The 20,964-nt window shown below is 41.4% G+C and overlaps 1 protein-coding gene across 2 annotated transcripts in view; it reads left to right on the plus strand.

The window, feature by feature from the left end:
- Positions 1-327: 327 nt before the first annotated feature.
- megf6b (multiple EGF-like-domains 6b) overlaps positions 328-20,964 on the plus strand; it is a 54,577-nt gene continuing 33,940 nt past the window's right edge. Inside the window, exons 1-5 of one of the 2 annotated variants that reach the window (XM_034138878.1) lie at positions 328-466; positions 788-836; positions 2,365-2,499; positions 3,408-3,517; positions 10,480-10,584. In XM_034138878.1, the coding sequence (XP_033994769.1) occupies positions 835-836; positions 2,365-2,499; positions 3,408-3,517; positions 10,480-10,584 (352 nt within the window). In that variant the 5' untranslated portion in view covers positions 328-466; positions 788-834. Of the gene's footprint in view, positions 467-502; positions 837-2,364; positions 2,500-3,407; positions 3,518-10,479; positions 10,585-20,964 lie in introns of those variants that run through there. The other variant, XM_034138877.1, reaches the window with a different exon arrangement.

Here is a 20,964-nt window from a genome sequence, read left to right on the forward strand (position 1 = left end):
TCTGCAAGTGCGCTCGTTTTAAAGCTGCACGAACTTTGCCAACGTCAATAGGCGAAAGTGAAACTAGAAAAACGCCATATTGCTGGAGGGATTGAATATTAGCATTAATAGATTCTTAAGTAAAACGTAAATATTGTCAGACCAGCACATGTCTAAATGGAAATATTCAGGCGTCTTTGCGCCGTTTTTAAAACAATATTGCAACAACCTTTAAGTGAAGACGAGAAAAAGCGAAGAGAAAAGTTTGATGCGAAGTTAAAGTCTCTTAATCGAGCCTGAACCCTCCGTTTGTGAGTGCACTTGTGTTTGTGTGTGTTTCAGAAGATCTGAATAATAAATGAAACCCATTCCACCCCCCCCCTCCAAACCCCTGCCATCATTACCAAGTGAATGGAGGGAGGCAGAAAGCGCTCAGCCTCCACAACTTTTTGACCGTCAGTCTGACATCTGCAGTGACGAAGCGTAGGTGAGCTGCCGGTTGCAGTCAGTGTCACACACACACACACACACATCGGCGGAGAGGAAGAACACACACTCCATGTGATGGATCGGTCATTTATGGAAAGCGCTGATTATTTCCACGCGGAGGAAGTTTTACGCGCCTATTGAGTTTTTCCCTGGCTTCTTTTTATTCAGTTATTTATTAGGTTAATTTTTTTAAATGGTTAAATTGATTTATACTCATGAATACGTCTGCGTGTACTTCATATTCCTTTAAACTCTAATCCAAGAAGAATAAACATGGATAGTGTTTTTTTTTTTTTTTTTTTCATATTATTTATTATAGAGGCTCGTGCATTGCGTTATGGCATCGCCAACAACCTTCAGTCCTATATGTGAGTAAGCGTTTCTCTGTTTTGTTGTTTATGGGCTTTTGACTTTACTGTTATTTTTATAGGGGACAGATTATTTAGGGATTTACCCTTCATCTTTTCTGAGATATTTTTACAGCCTCATATTCCCTTTGAAGTTTGACTGTGATAAAACTGCTAGTTCACCTGCACATGCAAACACTTGTGTCAAATACTCAACCAGAGGCATGTTTAGATTCTTGCTATATCAAACAGCAGCTGAAAGACAGATTTTGTAGATACTGAATGATTCGTTTAACTGTTGTGCACTCTCATCATGGTCTGTATTGGCTTCCATGCACCATCTTACTGTAATTTAAATGATTATACATTAGCCCGATTTTAATTGCCTGAACTGCATTCCTAACTCTGTCAGAGTTAGTTTGAAGCCCCTCAGAGTAAAGAGCCACACAATTATAACGGGTATTTTAAACCCCAAAATAATAAAGAAAGAGCCTGAAATATATGAGACAGGATTTTGTGGGGTTACATGCTGCCAATAACTATACGGTCTTTCATATGCAATTACCAACCTTTACTGCATGTGTAAAACTGGAGGTGCTAGTGATTACTTTTGTTTGAGATGAGCAGCTGGATGTTGTCTTAAGATTCCTGACGATATCCGTATTTCAGACCTTCCTGTTGGTCCTTGGAGAGTTACCATAAGAGTAAATGTTTTAAAGATCATGTTGCGCTTTTTTGTTGTTGTTGAAAAAGTATTTCACACCAAAGCAAATGGTGTGAAAGACATCAGTGGCAGGTCTGCCCGTGAACCCAGACAGACTTTGTGTAGGAAGGACAAAACATCACAGTTGGAAGGCTTATCGTGTTTTACCTGGGGGCGAAATTGTTAACTGTCTGCCGTCTCTGCTGACATTCAGCCTCGTACATACAAGTGAAAACATGCACTATCTACCATATGTCCACTAAAAACACTAATATCTTAGGTTTATTGTCTTCAAAATGATGGCTTTTTTTAATTTAAATTTTTCTGAAAAATATTTTGTGTTGAAGTGGTACAGGGATTGTACATCATATGCTTTTGTTTTTGAGCAAACCTGGCTTACATCTTAAAAGGTTTGATCTTGTCTGGGTATGATTTGTTTTTGTTGCTTTTCCCATTTGAAGTAGAAGATATAAAATGAATGCATTCCACTTTGATGCTAATGCCACCCTCTAAAAGACTTTCATGTAACACATTTTGTGTACTGAGGTTTGGGTTGAACTACAGGTAGTATCTTGTAGTTAGCGTCCTGAAAGGGGATGGTTGAGGAATTCCCCTTAAGTCTTTAAAAATACCAAAACCAGACATTATATGCAGCCTTGCACCCCAGAACAGGTAAATCCCTCACAGGCATTACGTCGTCACCTAGAAAAAACACTTATGCAAACTATGTACATCTATTTTTTTGCAACATTTCTTATGGCAATCATAAATTCCCCTCCTGCCATCCATGCATCTGTAAAAAACCTTTTGACACCTTAAGTATTTGTACCACTGTTTTTGTTTCAGGCCCAATGTGTGTCTTGAGAGGGAGGTGACGCTGGTTGCCCAGAGGCAGCCGTGTGTGCAGGCCTTCACACGCATGGTTAAAGTGTGGAAGCAAGGCTGTGTGGGACAGTCATGGTGTATGGGATACGAGAGAAGGTGAGTAATACACCTAATTTGTCGTCTCCTTTTTCTTCGTCGTCGAAACCTCAAACAAACACTCCCATCTTCACCTGCAGGGAATTGAGTGCCTTGCTGATTAAGCTCTGGCTTGAGCAAAGCATTAATTATGTCTTCCTGAGTCATGCAACCAACATAATTCATCAGACAGGGCATGATCCTTCATTTAACCCCCCCTTCACCAGACAATATCAAACAGGATGAGTTCCCTGACCTCCTATTTCCTCCTAGATCTTTCTCACTCTTGTTCTGTAATCACAGCTTTTTAACCTCTCTTACAGGTAAGTGCAAGGTGTAACCCCACTTCATTGGGGTGAGCAGCTTTTTAACACACAGGCTTGCGGAAAACATTCCTTTGAAGGAGAGTCCTAATGCTTACATTTCAACCTGTCTCTGTTTCAAGAGTTTCTCACTTTGCTGCTCACGCTCGCTTTCACAGTATTTTTTACCTTGTTACAAGAGTCAAAGGCTGCTTTGAAGGCAGCAAAGGCCACAATTACTCGCTGTAAACAAAACGTGTTTCCACCATGCGTAATGACTGTGGTGCAATGAGAGGGGTCCTAAAGTACAGGGTTGGCACCATTCTCTGAAATTGGGTCTGCCAGTTACACTTTAATAAAATGGCGCCTTAAAAGTCTGGGAAAATGTTTGCTGAATGTTGTACTCCATGTTACTTTAAACACAAGCAGTCTTTTGATCAGATTACATTTTTGTTTATCCTTATCCCATGGTATTTAACCACCTAAACATCACAAATGATATGTGCCAAGTAATGTTATGCATGTCACCCACACACTACAGTTTCACATTGAAGTAATACCTCTGCCTGTTTTTATTGTTTAATTTATAACTTGCTGTTTTTAACTTGATGTTTTTCACGCCAACAGGACAGCGTACTACACTGCTTACAGACAAGTGTACAGACAGGATTATCAGACTGTCTACAAGTGTTGCCCCGGATGGTCTCAACTTAATGGAGAAGCTGGTTGTCTGTATCGTAAGTATCTAGATTTTTTTTACTTTATTCCCCTAAGTGAAAAAGAACCATCCCATTTATCAGGTTTTTGCAGGATGGTATGTACTGTATACAATTAGTCTTTTCCTGACTCAGCAGGAGGTGTGGTGCTTCAAACACCGCCTCACCCTTTGGCACAGTGATCTGAATGAAAGGTTTTCAGAAAAAGGTCAAAAAGGTTAAGAGATGCTTTGCCCATCCAGACTCCTCAACAGATGTTATTAGTCAGCGCCATGTCCACTTTACTTATCCCACAAGGTTTGGATGTGGACGGTGGGAAAAAAATCTCAAGTGTTGACAGAGTGTTGACATTCGCTCTCAAATGAGGCTTGCATAGTATTACCTTCTCTACCCTTAGCAAAAAAAACATTAAGGTCCTGGTATGGGCTATTGCTCTGTAGTGCTCCGGTAATTCTACGATAGATAGCCAGTCAAGCTTATACTTGACTGTTTAAAGCATTTTTTTGAAGTAAACATTTAAGCTCCAAACGGCCACATTCCTGCACTAGCTGTGGTCCCATGTTTAAATCTTGGCCCTCATCCATATAGTCATGCCACTTTACTCATTTGGAGGTGTGACATGGCGGTGTAAGTCAGAGGAATGCATTATGGGTATAAAAACAGACAATCCCATCCAATATTTAACCCTACCGATTACAGTCAAGAGCCCCAAAACAATACCTATCAACTTATGGTGGAGAGACCACCTGCTATGCACAAAAATAAAAGTAATGAAAAGTATGAATCTCCCCTCTAAGTCCAGTCCACGGGTCCATGTATGGAAAGATAGAACTGTTGGTCACTAGAGGGGCTGCCAGAAGCTCATCTCCTTGCGGATAAGCTTAGCTTCACACCGCTGAGACCAAGAAGCCTCCTTTGATGGGATTTTACAGCCAGTGATCCAGAGCACATAGCCTGCATACCATAGACAGACCCTTGGCAAAGCCTTCCTGTAAACAGTGTGTCCCCCTGTCCGCTTGACAGACAAGAAAGTTCCCACTTCCTTGCTCTTGTGGCCCTACCTCAAACTGACCCGTGCGCTTAGTTTCTAGCGCTGAAACCCCCGTACAGGCACATTACTGTCTGGGATAGCCCTCTGACGGGATGTAGAGCGAGAGAAGATCTCCTGGATGTGCCTGTCATCGGTGTGTTATTATGGCATCTGTGCTCTCTTCAAAGAGCTCATTGTTTGCAGGGAGAAAGGTTATAGTATTAAATGATACAAAGAAGAATTACAGAGGCTTTGTTTTAAAACATTTATAGAGAAATGTCTCCAAGATACATTCTTAAGAGATGCCCAGTGTTTCCCCTCACTAAATTAGACGGGGTGTTTTGTTTCTTTTTGCGTGACAATGGCGGCTCTCTTCGACATGAGGCAGGGCTTTTATCTCTGTAACCAAAGACGTGGCAGCACTTTGAGATGGGACAAACTAATCACCCTTTTCTCTGAGCCATTGAACCAGGATAAAAGGAAGCTCACACCACAATCCTCCCTCTCTGAGTCCTGCGCACTTTGCTATGCACTATCGGTACTGTACCTCAGTCAGCACAATGCAATCTGTGGGGCTGTTTTCAACAGCGCCTTCAACATCCAAAAGGAAAAATCTGCTCTGTAAAATGTACAGCTTTAGCAAATCCTCTGAAAACCCTGAAAAGAGCAGAAGATTGCGCGAGATGGGAATGCTTTGTGTTTGAGATAGTGATTTAGTGTCTGGCACTCCTCAGCTCTCTCACTGCGTTGTGTTGACCCTCTTTTTCTCTCTGTGTGTGTTCCCTAATAAAATGTCAGTGTAAGGTAATTAGTCGGATTACTTCTGGGTATTGTGAGGGAGTAGAGCAGAGTGGAGGCTCTAATAATGTTTTTACAACACACACTGGGGCTGCAAGTTGAGTAGTTTGCCCACCTGTGTTTCTTCTCTGCCTCAATATCCACCCATTGAACAGATGTTGACATCCTGTCACAATCTTGCAGTGATTGGCCTCTTTTGTTTTCTCCTCAAGCATTCTTTTTTCTTAGCATAATTTGTCACATATTTGGAAAAATAATATACCACTGCACAGTCTGGTTATTTTCACAATTGATTTCGCTATCTTGACCCCCTCCCTCTTGTTTTCCCTATAGCCTATTTTTGTTTCAGGCTATTATCATTACGTTTATGAGTTTTCCATTTACAAAATAGCGTCAATAGAGTTTTTGAGCGAGTTGCAAATCTGAAGTATTTGTTCCCAAGTTTTGATGTTTACAGCTTATTACCCAAATAATGCACTGGAATCAGAGAATGGTTGACATCCTTTGCTTTATCAATTATCCAAATAGTTGCAGATTATTTGCTGTTCTATTTAAGATCTATTTTTAGTTTTTACGACACATTTAATGATTTATTGTCTACAAAAAGTCAGCCATTTCAAAACCCCCAAGTGCAACCAAGGCGACTTTTGTGTGTTTTGTAAAGGCTAAAATTGGCTTGATGACTATCTTGTTCTCCTGAAGGTGAAGAACTCTTGACTCTGTGATGGCGACTTCCTCCTCTCAAACGTTTGGAGGACCACTCAATCAGTGTGTTAAACATTCTACCTCAGCAAGTAGCCACGGGCCGGGTGAGGATGGACGGGGTTAGGCGGGATTGGAAACGAGCAATTATGTTGATTGACGGCAACAATAAGCTTTGTGACAGGGCCTGAGGAGCGGGGACAATAGCTCTTCTGGTTTGTTGTCCTCGTTAACCACTGAATAGGAACTGGCCTCCTTTTGTGGCGGGAGCCGGCTGGCAAAGGTAGCTACTAGTGAAATAGGCCCAGTAGCCAGGGAAGAGGAAATGGTCTTATGTCTTATCCATGGGTGGTCTGTGTGTGTGTGTTTGTGTGCGTGTGTGTGCGTGCGACAACTATGTCAGCAGTGGAGAGGACTGCTTCAAACTTAGCTGAGCTCAGAAAGACTCAGACTGAGAAACAGACAGAAATCAACCAACTTAGACACAACATGTTGCATTACACGGCAAAACAGTTGTGTAGTTTACATTTTATCGCAACAATTGCCTCTGGTTATGATGAGATATTCCTTTTAATGAGTAACTTGCAGCAGAGGTTGTAAGGTCAGCAGAATACTGAAAAAAGGAATTGAGGCCAATACGTTTTGGAGGGAAACTGCTGTTAGATATTAAGCTCAGAGAAAAAAGACTTTTGACAACGTGAGGTCTGTTGATTCAAGCTGGAATAACTTGTTAACATATTGAGGAATAAGACTTATTCTAGTATGAATCTGGTGAGAAAAACCAGAAATAATCAGGCTTGCCAGTTTGTACAAATTATGAACAAGATTCTTGTTTGACAAATTAGTGTAATGTGTTTCCTGTTTGGTCTGAGTGGCACACGTGGCAAAATCATGTCTGATCCGCATCTTTGTTGCATTAGAACTGGAAAAAGGGCATGAAATTACAATGCGGTGGGCCAAATGCTGACCATGTGACAGGTGTTTTTGATCGTGCCTACTCTTTGTGTTGTGACTGAATGTCAATATTCTCATTCACACCATCTTTTGACAGGAGTGTGTATAATATAGAACGTCTGTATGATGTAGGCTGCAGCAAATATCCCAGTTATTCTAATTGCACTGTCTTGCTTACAAAATGATTTTTTCCTAAGCATTATTGTGCCTGCTTTGTCAAACCGACCTAAAGTCTAGTTCAAATGGTATTTAACGTCTCTCCAAGAACCAGGTCAAAGATTATCTGACATAGCTGGGCCTGGTTTTCCCAAAAACTCTTTGAAATGACACATTCCTCAGCGCAGCAAAACATGATTTGTTGCCTCAAAATACAGTGCTCGGCACCAAGCATACCAATTATGGCACCAGCGGAGTCGAGTTGAGGCCTTTGTGTCTGTAAAGTGCCCTAAATGTGGTCTCCCTCTAGGTTGCACGGTGGGGGTTAAACAGACTGATGAAGCCTAAACAAACACTGTGTGCTGATTTGGTCATCCCCTTTAGAAACTGTAAGGGTGACACCTGCTCGTTGGTTTTCAGTTTCTCGGCACGAGTCGCTGACCCCTGCTCTTTCTGTCTCTTCTTTTGGTGGGAGCTGCTAATCCTCTGAGAGAAGGTGTCTTTGTAATGGAGTGGAGGCATTCACAGCCACCGATGAGAGTGAGTTTTATGCCACGCTGCATGCCACATTAAGAAATGATTTCAGGGAAGATTAAGCAGGGTCTCAGGATGGGGGCGGCCCAAAAATGCACTGGTTGGCTGCCAAAAATCCAGTGTCTCACATTTTAGGAGGGGGAATGTACATTCCTCTTGTTGTCGCTTAGCCATGCCCCTGTAGTGACTCTTAGAGACAACTGACCTTTTCCTTTGTTTCTAGTAATTAAGTTCATTTAAAGCTTTTTTACCACAATTTGGACACGTCTCATTAACTTAATCCCTCACAGCTGGTGGTAATATAATTGCCCTGAAGAATTTGGATCTTTTTGCACTCAAACCTGACCACAGGGATGCTTTTTTCTGCTTGTCTGTCATCTGTAGCTGTCACCACACCGAAATTCCCTCACATTAGCTAATCACAGAAGTGGGGATAGTTATGTAGCTGTATGTTGACTCTACAGTATACTATACAGTATCATTGCTCTTGTAGCCACACAGTCTTGAAGAGCTGGAAGTCATCATGGGCAGATTAGCAGTCGGCTTCCTGTTGGGGTAGGATTTCAGCAGCTTCACTAATAGGGTGAGACTTTGGTCTAATAAGGGTCAAGCACATGGATGTATTTGACAGTAATTTGTAGCACTTTATTGAATCTGATGGGTTTTTTTGGGTCTTTTTTTACAGTGAAAAGAGAAAGATAGTCTCTAAGTGTGTCTCTTTTAAGTTGTGTGTGTGTTTACAATATAGCGTGTGTGGGGGAGTTATTTGTTGTAGTCTCCCTGGATGGTCCAACTGTTGAGCAGGTGTCTGAGGATGGAGCCAGATGACAGGCGGATGTTTAGACTGAGTGCTGGTCTCAAAGGAGCCCTGTAAATCTACTGGATGAAATGACTACAACTCATCTGGGGTTATTATGATACGGCTAAAGCTGGACTTTACACAACTTTTATTTTCACAGCCAACGCATCTTTTCATTTCCTCATCTGAACTTTTAGGTGAACCTCTGGTAAAATATCTAAAGTATAGATATTTGTATATCATTAGGGCCGCCACTCATACTTAAAGGGGACCTATCATGCAAAATGCACTTTTGTACGTCTTTTATACATGAATATGTGTCCCCGGTGTTCCAGGGAACTCACCAAGTGTCAGAAAACACAACCCTCTCTATTTTCCTCCATACCCAAATCTCTAAAAAAGGGGCTGCAACGGATCTGATAAAAACTGATCCAGATTTGAACACTGTCCTGACGTCAGAACAGTGGCGCTACGGCTATTGGGCCAACTCCACCAATCAGGAGGAGACAGCCACGGCCATTGCCGTTTGAAAGCGCTGGAGACGCTGTAGTACATATGCCAGGCCTGTAGATGGTGCTGTTCTCACATAATCTGCCCTTGCAAAAACAGAGCAAAAAAAAGTCAAATTGAGCAAAATGAGGCATGGCTAAAATGCATGATCTGTTTGGTATTTAAAAAAAAAAAAAAGTATAAATATGCCTTATATAGGTATGGTCCTACACTATATTATTAAAATATAGCATGATAGGTCCACTTTAATACAAATAAGTTAATCAAGTCCATCCAATGTCGTAAATTCCTGAAAAATGGCCTTCATAATTTCCCATAAATACAAAGGATAAAAACATTAAACGGGCTGCCACTATACAGACAACTCAGACACACGTTTCAAGTGCTAACAGCAAGAAACGCAGCAACAATAAGAACAGGGATTAGACAAAATCTACTTTGTTTCTGTTTGAGCTGCCCCGGGCACATTGATACCATCACTATGACCATAAATGGATGATCAATGGCAACAGAGCCGCCAGTGCCTGGTGTGATGATTGGTCATGCCGCCTCTGGTTGGATTAGATGGGAAGAAAAATGCATATCTGGCAGGAGCCCCACAGTTCAACTGGCATTCAGAAGGTTTCTTCACAATCCTCTGAGGGAAGGGTTGGCATTTAAATTCCTCTTATGATTAGCTGGACCGTGTTTTTCACTCCCATAGTGTCAAAATGTTGCTAGTCGGGGAAAGCAATGATAGACATCAATCCTCTCTACCTGTCATCACTAAGCACTGTACTCTGCTCAGGAGAGTCCAAACAACAGGCCTGGCTCAAACAGCTGTGTCTTACTTCACAGGGATATTAGCCTCAACGCACATGAGATACACACAGGCTGGGAGACTTCAGCATGTACCCATACTTGTAGTGAAGGATTGTCATGATTCATGTGAATGTTGTCCATGGTTTTGGGAATGAGAGACCTATATTTCCTAGATTCTTTGAATTTCTTAACGAGGGTGAGTAGTTTGACTTAGAAGGATTTATGGACAAAGGGCCACGGGCTACAGGAGACAGATGAGCAACACTCACCCTGTGACTCGCTGATTTGATCCCATGAACATCTGTATGATCACTGTTTGCGACAATGATCATAGTTATTCAATCAAGGTCATTCTCGGGTAACATGCAGGGAAAAGGTCACATTCCTTATTTAAAGTTATACAAGCAGAAGCCCTCTGCTTGTGTCAAACACTTTTACATTCTGTAAAAAGGAGTTTAGAAATGTCTTTGACTTGGCCAAAAGCCTGCGCTTCTGCTCAAAGAGACCCAAGTGGTGGATTCCTCTCACATTGGTTAGTGTGAATGGAAGAGAACCACGGTTCCTGTTTAGTCAGGAGCGAACAGGCCGATGATAAGGTTTTGATAGAAAGAGGTCAGCATTTGAATCTGAAGATGTTGACATCTCGTCAGCCAGGTGTCTCTGCTTCACAAACTGTTTTCTTTTTGTCTTTCTCTGCAGCGGTGTGTAGCTACGGTGTGTGCTTCAACGGGGGCCACTGTCGGGAGGGGTCCACGCAGCTTTGTGACTGTCTCGCAGGGTTCAACGGGCCCAGCTGCCAGTATGGTGAGTAGAAACATCCTTACTAGATGTTTTACATTAAGTATCACATTTTCTTTATTTCTTCTCATATTTGTTTGTGCTCCAGTTCTTTGTTGTTCCTCTTCTTTGCCCCTTTGTTTTTCTTTTTGTCGGAAATTCTCGAGCCATTCTTTTATTAGAGTTTAAAACTGCATTGAGGAATTGATTTAGAAACTTTCACACACGGCAACATTGTTTAGCTACTTCTTTTTTTACACATGTCCATATTTCATCATTGTCAGTGGATGCAGTTACAGCGAAATTAAAAGTCATAAAAACCCTCTACAGACTGAAACTGATAGCAGCCTGCCATTTGAATAAAACACCTTTAGCCTCTTGGCTGGAGCCTACAACTCTTATCCGTTTCAGTCAGCTCCCCACTGAACTCTGTTTGAGTGGTCGCCTTTCTCTATGAGTGAATGAGAATCTCCACACATCAGCAGTTGGCTCCGTCACCACCAGCCAAGTATTTTATCAGCAACTCCATTGTTGAATTTGAGCTGTTGAAGTAAAACAGTGGAGGACTCCGTTGTTTTTCTGATAAAACCACACGACAGGAAATTCCTCTCAGCGTCAACTTTTGTTTTTTTACCAGAATTGTCCATCTCTTCCCCTTTTTGAAGCAAGCCCTCTAGAGACATGTTGCACAAGTTCAAGCTACTTTGACAAATGAAAATCATGGTCTGCTTTTTTTACGATGGTCTGTCTAGCTTTACGCTCTTTGGCTAGGAGCTCCAAGTTTATCACTTACTTATTCATACACACGTGATTTTCTCAGCAAGAGTTCTCAACAGATGGAGCTTCATGACATCGTTTAGCTATACCTTCAGCGCCTCTTTGGTTATTATAGGAATTATAATCAAGCCTCAGGATTTTCAGACCTGACAGCCCATCTATATGATCAGAGCTCTCTGTGGCAGCTGAACCTGGCTTACTTCTGATTACTTCATGCTTGAATAAAATACTTAATCATAAGGACAGTGGATTCATAAACACACATGCCCATTGAGGCGCTGCTTTAAACTGTCGATCGTTTTTTTTAAGCCTGGTCCTGAAGGGCCTTTTAGACGTCTTTGAACAGATTGAAGCCACCTGTGGAATCTGATGTTGCTCATCAGCATTCATGCTAAATTCGGAGTATAGATTTACAGGAAATTCAACATGTAAACAAAGTTGCCTTGAGACTCTGTCCATCTTTCTGATGTCTCTTGACAAGAAAAAAGTCATTATTTTGTATCAATTGGTGAAATAGATTATTTTATTATGGTAATAATGAGTCTTTAAAACTCTGAACTATCAGCAGATGAATATGTATCAGTCAAATAGATTGATAAGTTTCAGTGTTTAAAAAAAAAAGTTCATTGATTTCCGCTTCTTAATTGTGAATATGTTATGGTTTCTTTACTGCACAGTAACAGAAAATCTTTGAGTTGGGTATCAGTAAAAAACAATGTTAGTTGCAGCCCTCCACTCAAATATCTTCCAATGCTATAAAAGTTCCCGTCCCCTTCAGTTCTGCTTCCAGGCAGCCCCCGAGCTTCACTGTTTGATAGCAGTGCCGTCATCCACTGCCCCCACCTCCTGTTCCACACATTGAGATCCGCCAGCATTGTTCTGCATTGTGAATGATAGCTGTCATCAATGGGCACCTTGGGGCCAATGTGGATAGAAAGAGCGCAGTAGACCCCCACACCCTGATCCTCCCTCTATTGGAGGCTATCAGTCCGTAAACTATCTGGCAGATATATTGCCCTGTGATGGGCACAGAAAGGGCTGCTGGATTAAGGGTGTGGGGCTGTTAGTGACTCCGCCTGACCGGGACAACACTCGGGACTAAAGGAGTCAGACACAGGCAGGAACAGACTCACAGCTGTCCCTTTCTAGAGGTCCTGCATGTGCCAAATGCAGGTCACTTCAGTGTCAAGAGTCCTGAGGGCAAAGGGAGTAAGCTACAGGCTTAGTACAAAGTGGCTCATTGGAGAAACGGCAATAACAACAACTCTAATGAATTAGTCTTTTAACTGAGTGACGGCTCTGATATATAGTGCGGCTATTACAAAGAACACTCTGGGGTGGTCAGATAAAGACCACTTTGCTGTAACTCTTTCACATCCTTGAGACCCAGATAAATAACCTTGTGGTGTAGATGAGAGCTAGCGGCTCACACAGGCTGCTGTTTTAATTCTGCTGCGGTCCGCATGCCGCTCACAACTGTCAGTCACTGCTTGTTCTCTTGTTTACGTAAAAGCTGAAACCGCAGTGGAGGATGTGGCTGAGGACGACTGCGTGGAGCAAAGACTCACTCATCATTTAATCACTTTAGAAGGCAGTGTTAGCATTCCTCTGCAGTCGCATGGTTTAATATTCCCTTTGAGCGCTTTTGATGTGGTCACCCCCTATTTGTGTACAGCTAATTGTGTGTTTATGTCTTCCAAAGGGGACTATTAGTTCCTTGCTCTCAAAAGTTATCTGAAGCTCTCATCTGTTTTGCTTTTTAGTAGAATTGTGTTTCAGTCATGTGGAAGACATAATTACTGTTTTTTGTGCTTTGGTTAAGCAATGCTCAAAGGCTTTTTTAGTCCTTTCAAAGACACCATATCACATTAATGTCGAAGGCTCACCTGCCTCCGCCTAATACCTTGATAATTTCAAGGTTGTATTTATCTAATTTCTACAAAATATTGAGTTAGTTACAAAACCAAAATGCTCAATTTGTTTGAAGTCTGTTTGAAGTTGGCTGTGATTAGTTAGAAAAAGGAGGTGTCATGTACTCCATTGAACCAATTAGGAAAGTAGCAACATTCAAATCAAATGATAATGATGGTTAGTGGGTTGTTGCTAAGTCGCTGTCAATCAAATCATATCTTTTAGGGATATTTATTCCTGAACTTTATTTTACATTTTTTCTTATTTGTTGATAATATTACATAATGCAGAGAAATACTCCTGCATCTTACATGTTCGTGTTGCAAGGTCCCTGTGCAAATTAGGTTTTTCTATTGTTCTTGCTCTTTTAAAACTCTTTGTCTTGAATATATCCAGTGGGATTTTGTCACTCGGTGCCTGATGCACTCAGTATCCAGCCTGTCATCAGCAGACAAGTGGTATCCTCTGGGATCAAGAGCTTCCAAGGCTTTTAGACCTCTGGCAGGGCAGATGTCTCCATACCAGCTGACATCTGGGCTCAGCCACAGACAAACAGACAGACAAACGAACAGAAAAAAGCCGGCACTTATCGTAACATCAAACTTTACCGCCTTAGCTAAAGAATCTTAAAATATATTTTAAAGCTACCTCATGTCTCGATTCTGGGGTGAAAGGTAAAAAGAAAGTTATCTCAAAAACATAAAACTGATGGATTGTGTAATAACTTTCTAAGAGTTTGTTGAAATGGATACACAAAGGAGGAATATGGAATCATCGATATCAAAGTTAAATCCTGATAGCAGAGGGAAAAATGTGTCCAAAACGGTGTAACTAGATATAAGAAAATGCTCTTGTTCCTTTCCCACATGTCTTTTTGTATTGTTGATCCCGTACCATAAAAAGTTCTACTGAAAGAGCCCTTTCTCTGTTACGGTAATGGCCTCATTTATTTGTTCTTTGCGGATCATTTCTGAACCGTACTGTAAGCTCATATCTTGGCTGGGTTTGGGGTCACCGCAATGCCAGCAGGACCCGCTTGTTCTAGACATCACTCAGGACAGACCCTCGCTGATGGCTATCTTCATTATCTTCATGCTGTAATGTTTGCTTCAAAGCGAGCTCTGAAGCTAAGCCACAGCCATGTTGTGTTTGAAGATTTCTGGTATATCATCCATCTAGAAAGTTACTTGCATTTATTCCCCAAGATTATGGTCTCATACAGCTTCTAAGTAACGCTTTCATTTGTATAGCTTATATCTCGTAAAACAAGGGCTATTGATGTGTCGCTGGACATTTTCAAACGTGTGTTTGACTTTTTTTCTTCTGAAAATGACAAATCACATCCCATGAATATTTAAGCAGATCCTCTTTTATAACACGTTCTTACAGCCCCTTAATGGCAGCTATGGACGATGTTCTGTATGCAAATGGACTCCCCAAGCAATGAATATAAAGTATTTATTTAGTTTATAAACAGTTGACCAAAGCCCTTGTTAATGAGCTCAGTTATTTATTTTGAGCCAATCAGTGCATAACGCCACTCCTCAACAGTCTGGTGGCCAAGGGGCTGAGAAATGGCACAGGAGGAACACACTCTGAAGAAGATGTAAGGATGATAACAATAATGTCTGAGGGGATTTCTCATAACGTTTATAAACCTTTGATTAAGATGTTTTATGATGTCTGATCACCTGGGTTAAAATGACATAATAACAGAGCTGGAAAGTAAATAAGTACATTAACTCATGTGCTATACTTAAGTTACATTTTGTCAGCACACATTCTAAGTATCCTGGAGTTTCTGGTTCTATCCTAGCTGCATTGGGGAGGTGTGTGCTTGTTAGTGTGGTTGAAAGGTCAGGACAGCAGCCCTGGAGCTATTGTTGGAATGAATTGCCTCGTTAAAAGACAATTGAGTTGAACAAAACGTTTGAAGTGCACAGACTTGCACCAGGGTCGTCTGGTCAAGAACTCAGTGTGAGATAAAGATAGCGGTGGAAATATTTTAAAGGTACACGGGTCATCTCCTTCGAACACTCACATCTGATATCTTGCTTTCTTTTTTGCTGCTTCTGTCCGTCTTTCACTGTCTGTCTTTGTTGAGTTTAAGAGCTTTCCAACAAGTTGCATGTGTCTGGAAAGTATGTGCTTCAGATTGTCTTAATACTGGGATGAGTTTGCGTGTATAGCTGCAGTCAACTAGGGTGATTTCTGATGTTGCTCTTTGCAGTTCCTCCTCTAATGGCCACCCTGCTCTGCAATTACTTTAAGTTAAATAGTTGTTTTTCCTCAGACTAACAGTTCAGTGGCCTGCTGTAGCCTGCCTTTTGTCATACTCCTCTCACATATCACACATGTAGACAAGTACATTCCCTTAAAGCAGGCCTTGAGGTGAGTTCTCTTACTGCTAAAAATCTGTTGAATTTTGATAAATGTGCATAATGTTCCCTGCTCGAAAACATGTGTTCTTTTTCCTTTTTACACGTCTGTCGTGCATGCATGGATCAGTCCATCTTAGTCATGGTTACCACTAAAGCACATTGAGGCCAAATGTGACTAAATGTGGGTGGTTCATACCTCCCAGATGTCAAATCCAAGTAAAACATTTGTAGCACATCTATCAGAAGTATTTCTGGACTTTGCTGTCTTTACTGACGTCTTTTTTTATATACTATCATGCTCATCTTTTGTAGTTTTTCAAAGATCGGAAGTGATTAAAGTATCATTAGTATAACTGATTGCTTGGCTAAACTGATTTACGTGACAGTGGTTCCTCCCCTTGCACTAAAGACTGCAGGGGGCAGAGAGGTCAGAGGTCAGGGCAGCATGTGGACCCAGTCTGTGCCAATTCAGAGCTGACTCGACCCTCCATGGCTGCACTCAGCAGTAATGAACAGCGGGAAGGCTATGCGACATCTAACCCTATTTGAAAATCCATGGTAACTTCTATCATCATGGCTTCTCGTCAAGCCATTTAGAGACTGACAGTGACAGGAGGCAGCAGCAGTGACACAGATGGTATCTGTCATTTTAAAAGCTGGAGGTCTGCATGGGGCCATGTAGTAAAAGAGAACATCCGTTTACCGTATGGTTAAACCATTTCACACATGCTTACTCACTCTGGCAAGGGTAAAAGTTTGACTGTCAGTTGATTAGCAAGGAAACCGTCGCTGACTCTTTGGCTAAATATATAGTGTATCTGCTGCCTTCATGTTTAGGGGTGAGGAATGTGATGAGAGAGGAGCTTTCAGTATGTCGGCCTTGGGACCTTCCCCATTGTAAAAATAAATCCCATTGAAGGGTTTTCACTCAAAACATTTATGGAACCTCCATGCTGAGCAGTTTAGCGAGTAAGTGCTTCAAAATGAAACACACATGCATGCCCTGGTCCTTACAGCCAGACAGTGTTTTAGCACAGCGTTGAATAAATATTTGACGCCCATTGTGGCAATTTTCCAGTCTGGCTGATATTATATCAAATCCTTTGTTCACTAAGACAATATAAGTTTGTTTCGTCGTTCTGAGTTTTGTTTCCAGGTGGAAGAGATCCAAACATGAATATGTCCATGTCAGCCTCAAAGAATGTGAAACTAGCTGTGTAGACCATTTCCATTGCAGGCATTTAACAACCTGTAATCTGAGGCTTCTTTCAACCTGAACCTTTAGGTACCTTGTGAGGTACTAACCTCTCTTTGCCTTTCCACTGTATTTTACAAACCTCTGATATTTTACGTATATACCGTTAATGTTTAATGTGCTGGTCAAGTTAGTGGTTGTTAAGTAGACAAAAAACGAACGTGAAAATGTTCGCTGAGAGAGTCAAGTGAAATCTTATTGGTGGTCCCAAATGACGTCCAGCAACTTGTAGTTTTTAAGTTTGCTCTGATGCTCACATTTATTTGGCTTCTTGCCTCATTTGAATGTTTACTCTGCATTGCCTGGCTTTGTGATGTATCCCTGATTCTGTACCACCTTTTTGTTTCCAACTTTTCCAACTACTCGTTGTAAAATGGTCCTCCCCCACCCTCCTCCAAACACTAATGAGGGCCTGGACACCTTTGTTTGTCCAACATGCATTCTCTGTTGTTCCTATTTTTTAAAGTGTTTGTTCTCCTGATTGATGTTAAGGCTTAGGTTAAATAGGGGCTACGTTTGTGTTAGTTGTAGCTTTTCTTTTGATGCGACAACACATCTGCTTTTACAATAATGATCAGCAGATCTGCCAGCAACCCCTGAAAGCAGGAACTTACTTTTAGTATCATGTACCAAGCCGTGCCAGAACATAATTCCAGTTACGCGACCCCAAAGCCAGTGGAGAAAATTGGAAACGAAGCCATAAAAAATGGATTTGCTTCACATTATGTTTTATTAAATTCCTACAGTGGAAAACGTATGGATTGACAGGTATAGCGTTGTGATTTTTGAACACAATTCGATTACGAAGAAGCTGTGACTGAGTTTAAATCCACTTTGACTGTTGGCAGCTTCATCACAGAGAGGATTCCAGGAATATCACACCTTACAGTTTTCCTGTTTTCTCAAACTTTTGTCCATAAAATCTGTGAACTGCTGGCTGAGATGAAAGACTTTTTACACCATAATTCACATGATTGTCTGTTTCTGTGGTCAGCTACCCAGAGCTAAAAATGAGTGTGTTAATCCATGAGCTTGTAAAGCTGTGCGATGCCCAGCTGCAGCCGTTTGTCACTCATGATTGGTGTGTCCATCCTCCACTGAGAGGTCAAAAGGTGTTGGGCATCAGGGCGTTAGGTTATATAACTGTTGTGTAACGATCAACACATTTGTTTTATCTGCTCAAAATCTCGTTGTGTGTGCTTTTAGAGCATTTTTTTAAGTGGGAGAGAAAAACTTGTAAAAGTCAAATGACTGATAATGGGATAGTAAATGTCTACCAGGATCACAGGCAGTCTACATCATTCTCTGGGTTTCCCTTTTCCTCTCTGATGGGTTTAACAGGCTGCAGCTGAAGTGGCTGTGAACAGGTTGAAGTCTGCTTTTTTACTTTTCTTGGAGAGACTTACAACGTCTTCTAACCTCAAAAACATAGAATGTGAAAAATGTTGTTATGAGAGCTCTTTTAAGAGCAGTAAACATAGTCAGGTGGTGACACAATCTTCTATTCATGACTATTGTTTGGATAATGCTTAGATTTTATTTTACAACACAATCCCTCCCATCATCCATAAATTGGACTCTTAATGGACCATTCAGAGACTGGAGCCACTGACATGTTTTCGTTTTTGCCATTTGAAGGTTTAATCCTGTTCTCTGAGTATTGTTAGCAGGCAGCAAAGCGTGACTTCCAGAGCAGCTGAAAATGAAGGAGGCCATAGAGATGTAGGCAGTGACGGAGGAACAAGGAGCTCCCAGCAACGGCTTTCTCACACATTCTCCCCTCTTTGTCCTAAACTCCTCTGATACTTTATTTTATTACCTCTGTGCTGAAAGAGAGTGAAGCCTGGGATAAGAAAAGGGAAGTTAAAGGGCTGTACAGAAATAAACAGTAGAGATTTGTGACTGTCTCATTGTGAAAAGTCATTTGATAGGACCATAACTAACTATTCTATGAGTATTGAATAATTTGTCTGTATATTTTTCAGTAATTGTTTAAACCCTTAGTCTATACAATTGGCAGAAAGTAGTATACTATGCCAATTGCTCTTTTTTTTGTGGCTTTACCAACACAGTCCCAAAATCAGAGATATTAGGTTGACCATCAGAGAGATTCAAGTAGCTAACCACCACATTTAGGAGTCTTAAAGCAGCTTATGTTTTCTGTTTTTGCTTAAAAATGTATTTAAAGGCAGCCGGGAAGGTTTTGACCACCGGTAGTGTTATGGAGCATTTTTTGTATGATTTGGTCCACATTTTCTTGTTTGACACAAAACTAGCGGTGACTTTGACAATGAAGAAGTTAGATAAGAGTTAACTTTTCCGTATGTTTGCCTTCCCTATAGTAGACAAAAGCATAGATCCTTAAAGTCCGTCATTCCTCTTTACAGTGGCTGCCATCCCATCCTGAAACAGTATGAGATATTTAGGTTTAACTATGGGAAAAAGAGAGAACGGCCTCTGAAGTCAGGAAAGCCACCTCTAATGAGAGGGAGTGGGTTGCAGTCCAAGGGTGGGGTACATCCATGCCCATCTACCTGCCATTGCATCCTGCAGAGCACCCTAATCTCCTGTAATTGTGCCGAGACTGGGCTCCCACCCGTCTCATTAGGCTCTTTACAGCATTCCTGATGAAAGGTCGCTCCTGGTCTGGCTGGGGGCGAGGGCATCTAGTTTGTGTAAATTGGCAGTGACAAGAGTTTGCAAAATACAATTAGAGGAATAATCAGCGTGGACTGATCCCTTCATCTGCCAGTGGTGTCCAATTCTCCTCTTCTCCAGCACCTTTTAACTCGACTGAAACATCCTTATCGTTACCAAATCTGCCTTTGTTCCTCCTTATCGGCTCCTTGTGTATACAACTGAGCAAAACATTTAACTTCTAATCTCTGTTTCTCCTCCACCTACGACATGATCTCCTCTGTTGGGTATTATCTCCATATGGAAGCAACTTAGCCTTGGGGAACGTTCACTCAACAGTGCGCTCTCCTTCAATGCACAGCGTTTAAATTATGTTTCGTGAGGTGTAAAAAGCAAATGATTATCTGAAAGAAATGTAATGAGACAGGGTCAGTCGCCTTTCACATGTCAAGGCTTTTAAAAAAAACAGACTATTTTCAATCCCATTACTGTCATTGGGCTGTCATATCTCGGTGGAGACTGGTTTAACTTGCCTCTTTGCTTTAGTCACACCATTTCATATTTGTGGAAAACTAATCATAATGTGTTAATAAAACACAAATGTGAACATTAAAGCTAAGGTAAAACCAAATCAGAGTTTGTAGTATGAGGTCATCAAGGTGGCCAAGACACAGTAAAGTTTATCAAAGAAAGGGTTAGCATTTGATCAGGATTATTGTAGTACCGATCCATTCAAATCTGCCATCATCACCCCTTATTGATCCTTAAGATCAGCTCGAGGCAGCTTTAATGAATATGTCCACACATTAAATGCCTAATCCGCAGATGGAAAATCACAAATGAAGTATTCCAAACATTCAAATGCAAGTGCGACTTCAATTTTTATTGATTGTTGATCTGTGATTCCCAAACTGTGTACAGTACACATCTTATGTTTCGATGTGCTGAAAACGGTTTGAATATCTTGCTGTATGTTGCCTCATCTGTGTGATGCTTCAATTTAGTTTTTCCACTACATTTGTGCCATGCTGCGTATGAAAACACGACAACAAAATTCATTCAAGGTCAGGAATAAACCACCTCATCACATTGCTGCTTGAGCAGGTGCCGTAAACAGAGCCTTATAATTAGATTTAGCCGAGGGATGTTTATTTGACTGCTGTGTCACACTTGAACAAGAAAAGCAATGAACAGGAACACAATGTTTTTTCTCCCCTGTACACCTTGAGCGTGATAGTGTGTCATGTATCTGGCACCTTCTGCCCCGCAGGTAAAAGGTTCTGAGCTATTTCCATCCGCTGCACACATACCACAGCAGCATATCTCACACATTCAACCGAGAGGGAGACAGGCTGGAAACCACAACAAGTCATTTTTGGATTCCTGCTGGCTTCCATGTGTTGTCGCGGGCGCTCAATACTCCAGGGTCAGAGTTGGGAAAGACAG

This window comes from Trematomus bernacchii, unplaced genomic scaffold, assembly GCF_902827165.1.
Source record: "Trematomus bernacchii unplaced genomic scaffold, fTreBer1.1, whole genome shotgun sequence".
Taxonomy (NCBI): domain Eukaryota; kingdom Metazoa; phylum Chordata; class Actinopteri; order Perciformes; family Nototheniidae; genus Trematomus; species Trematomus bernacchii.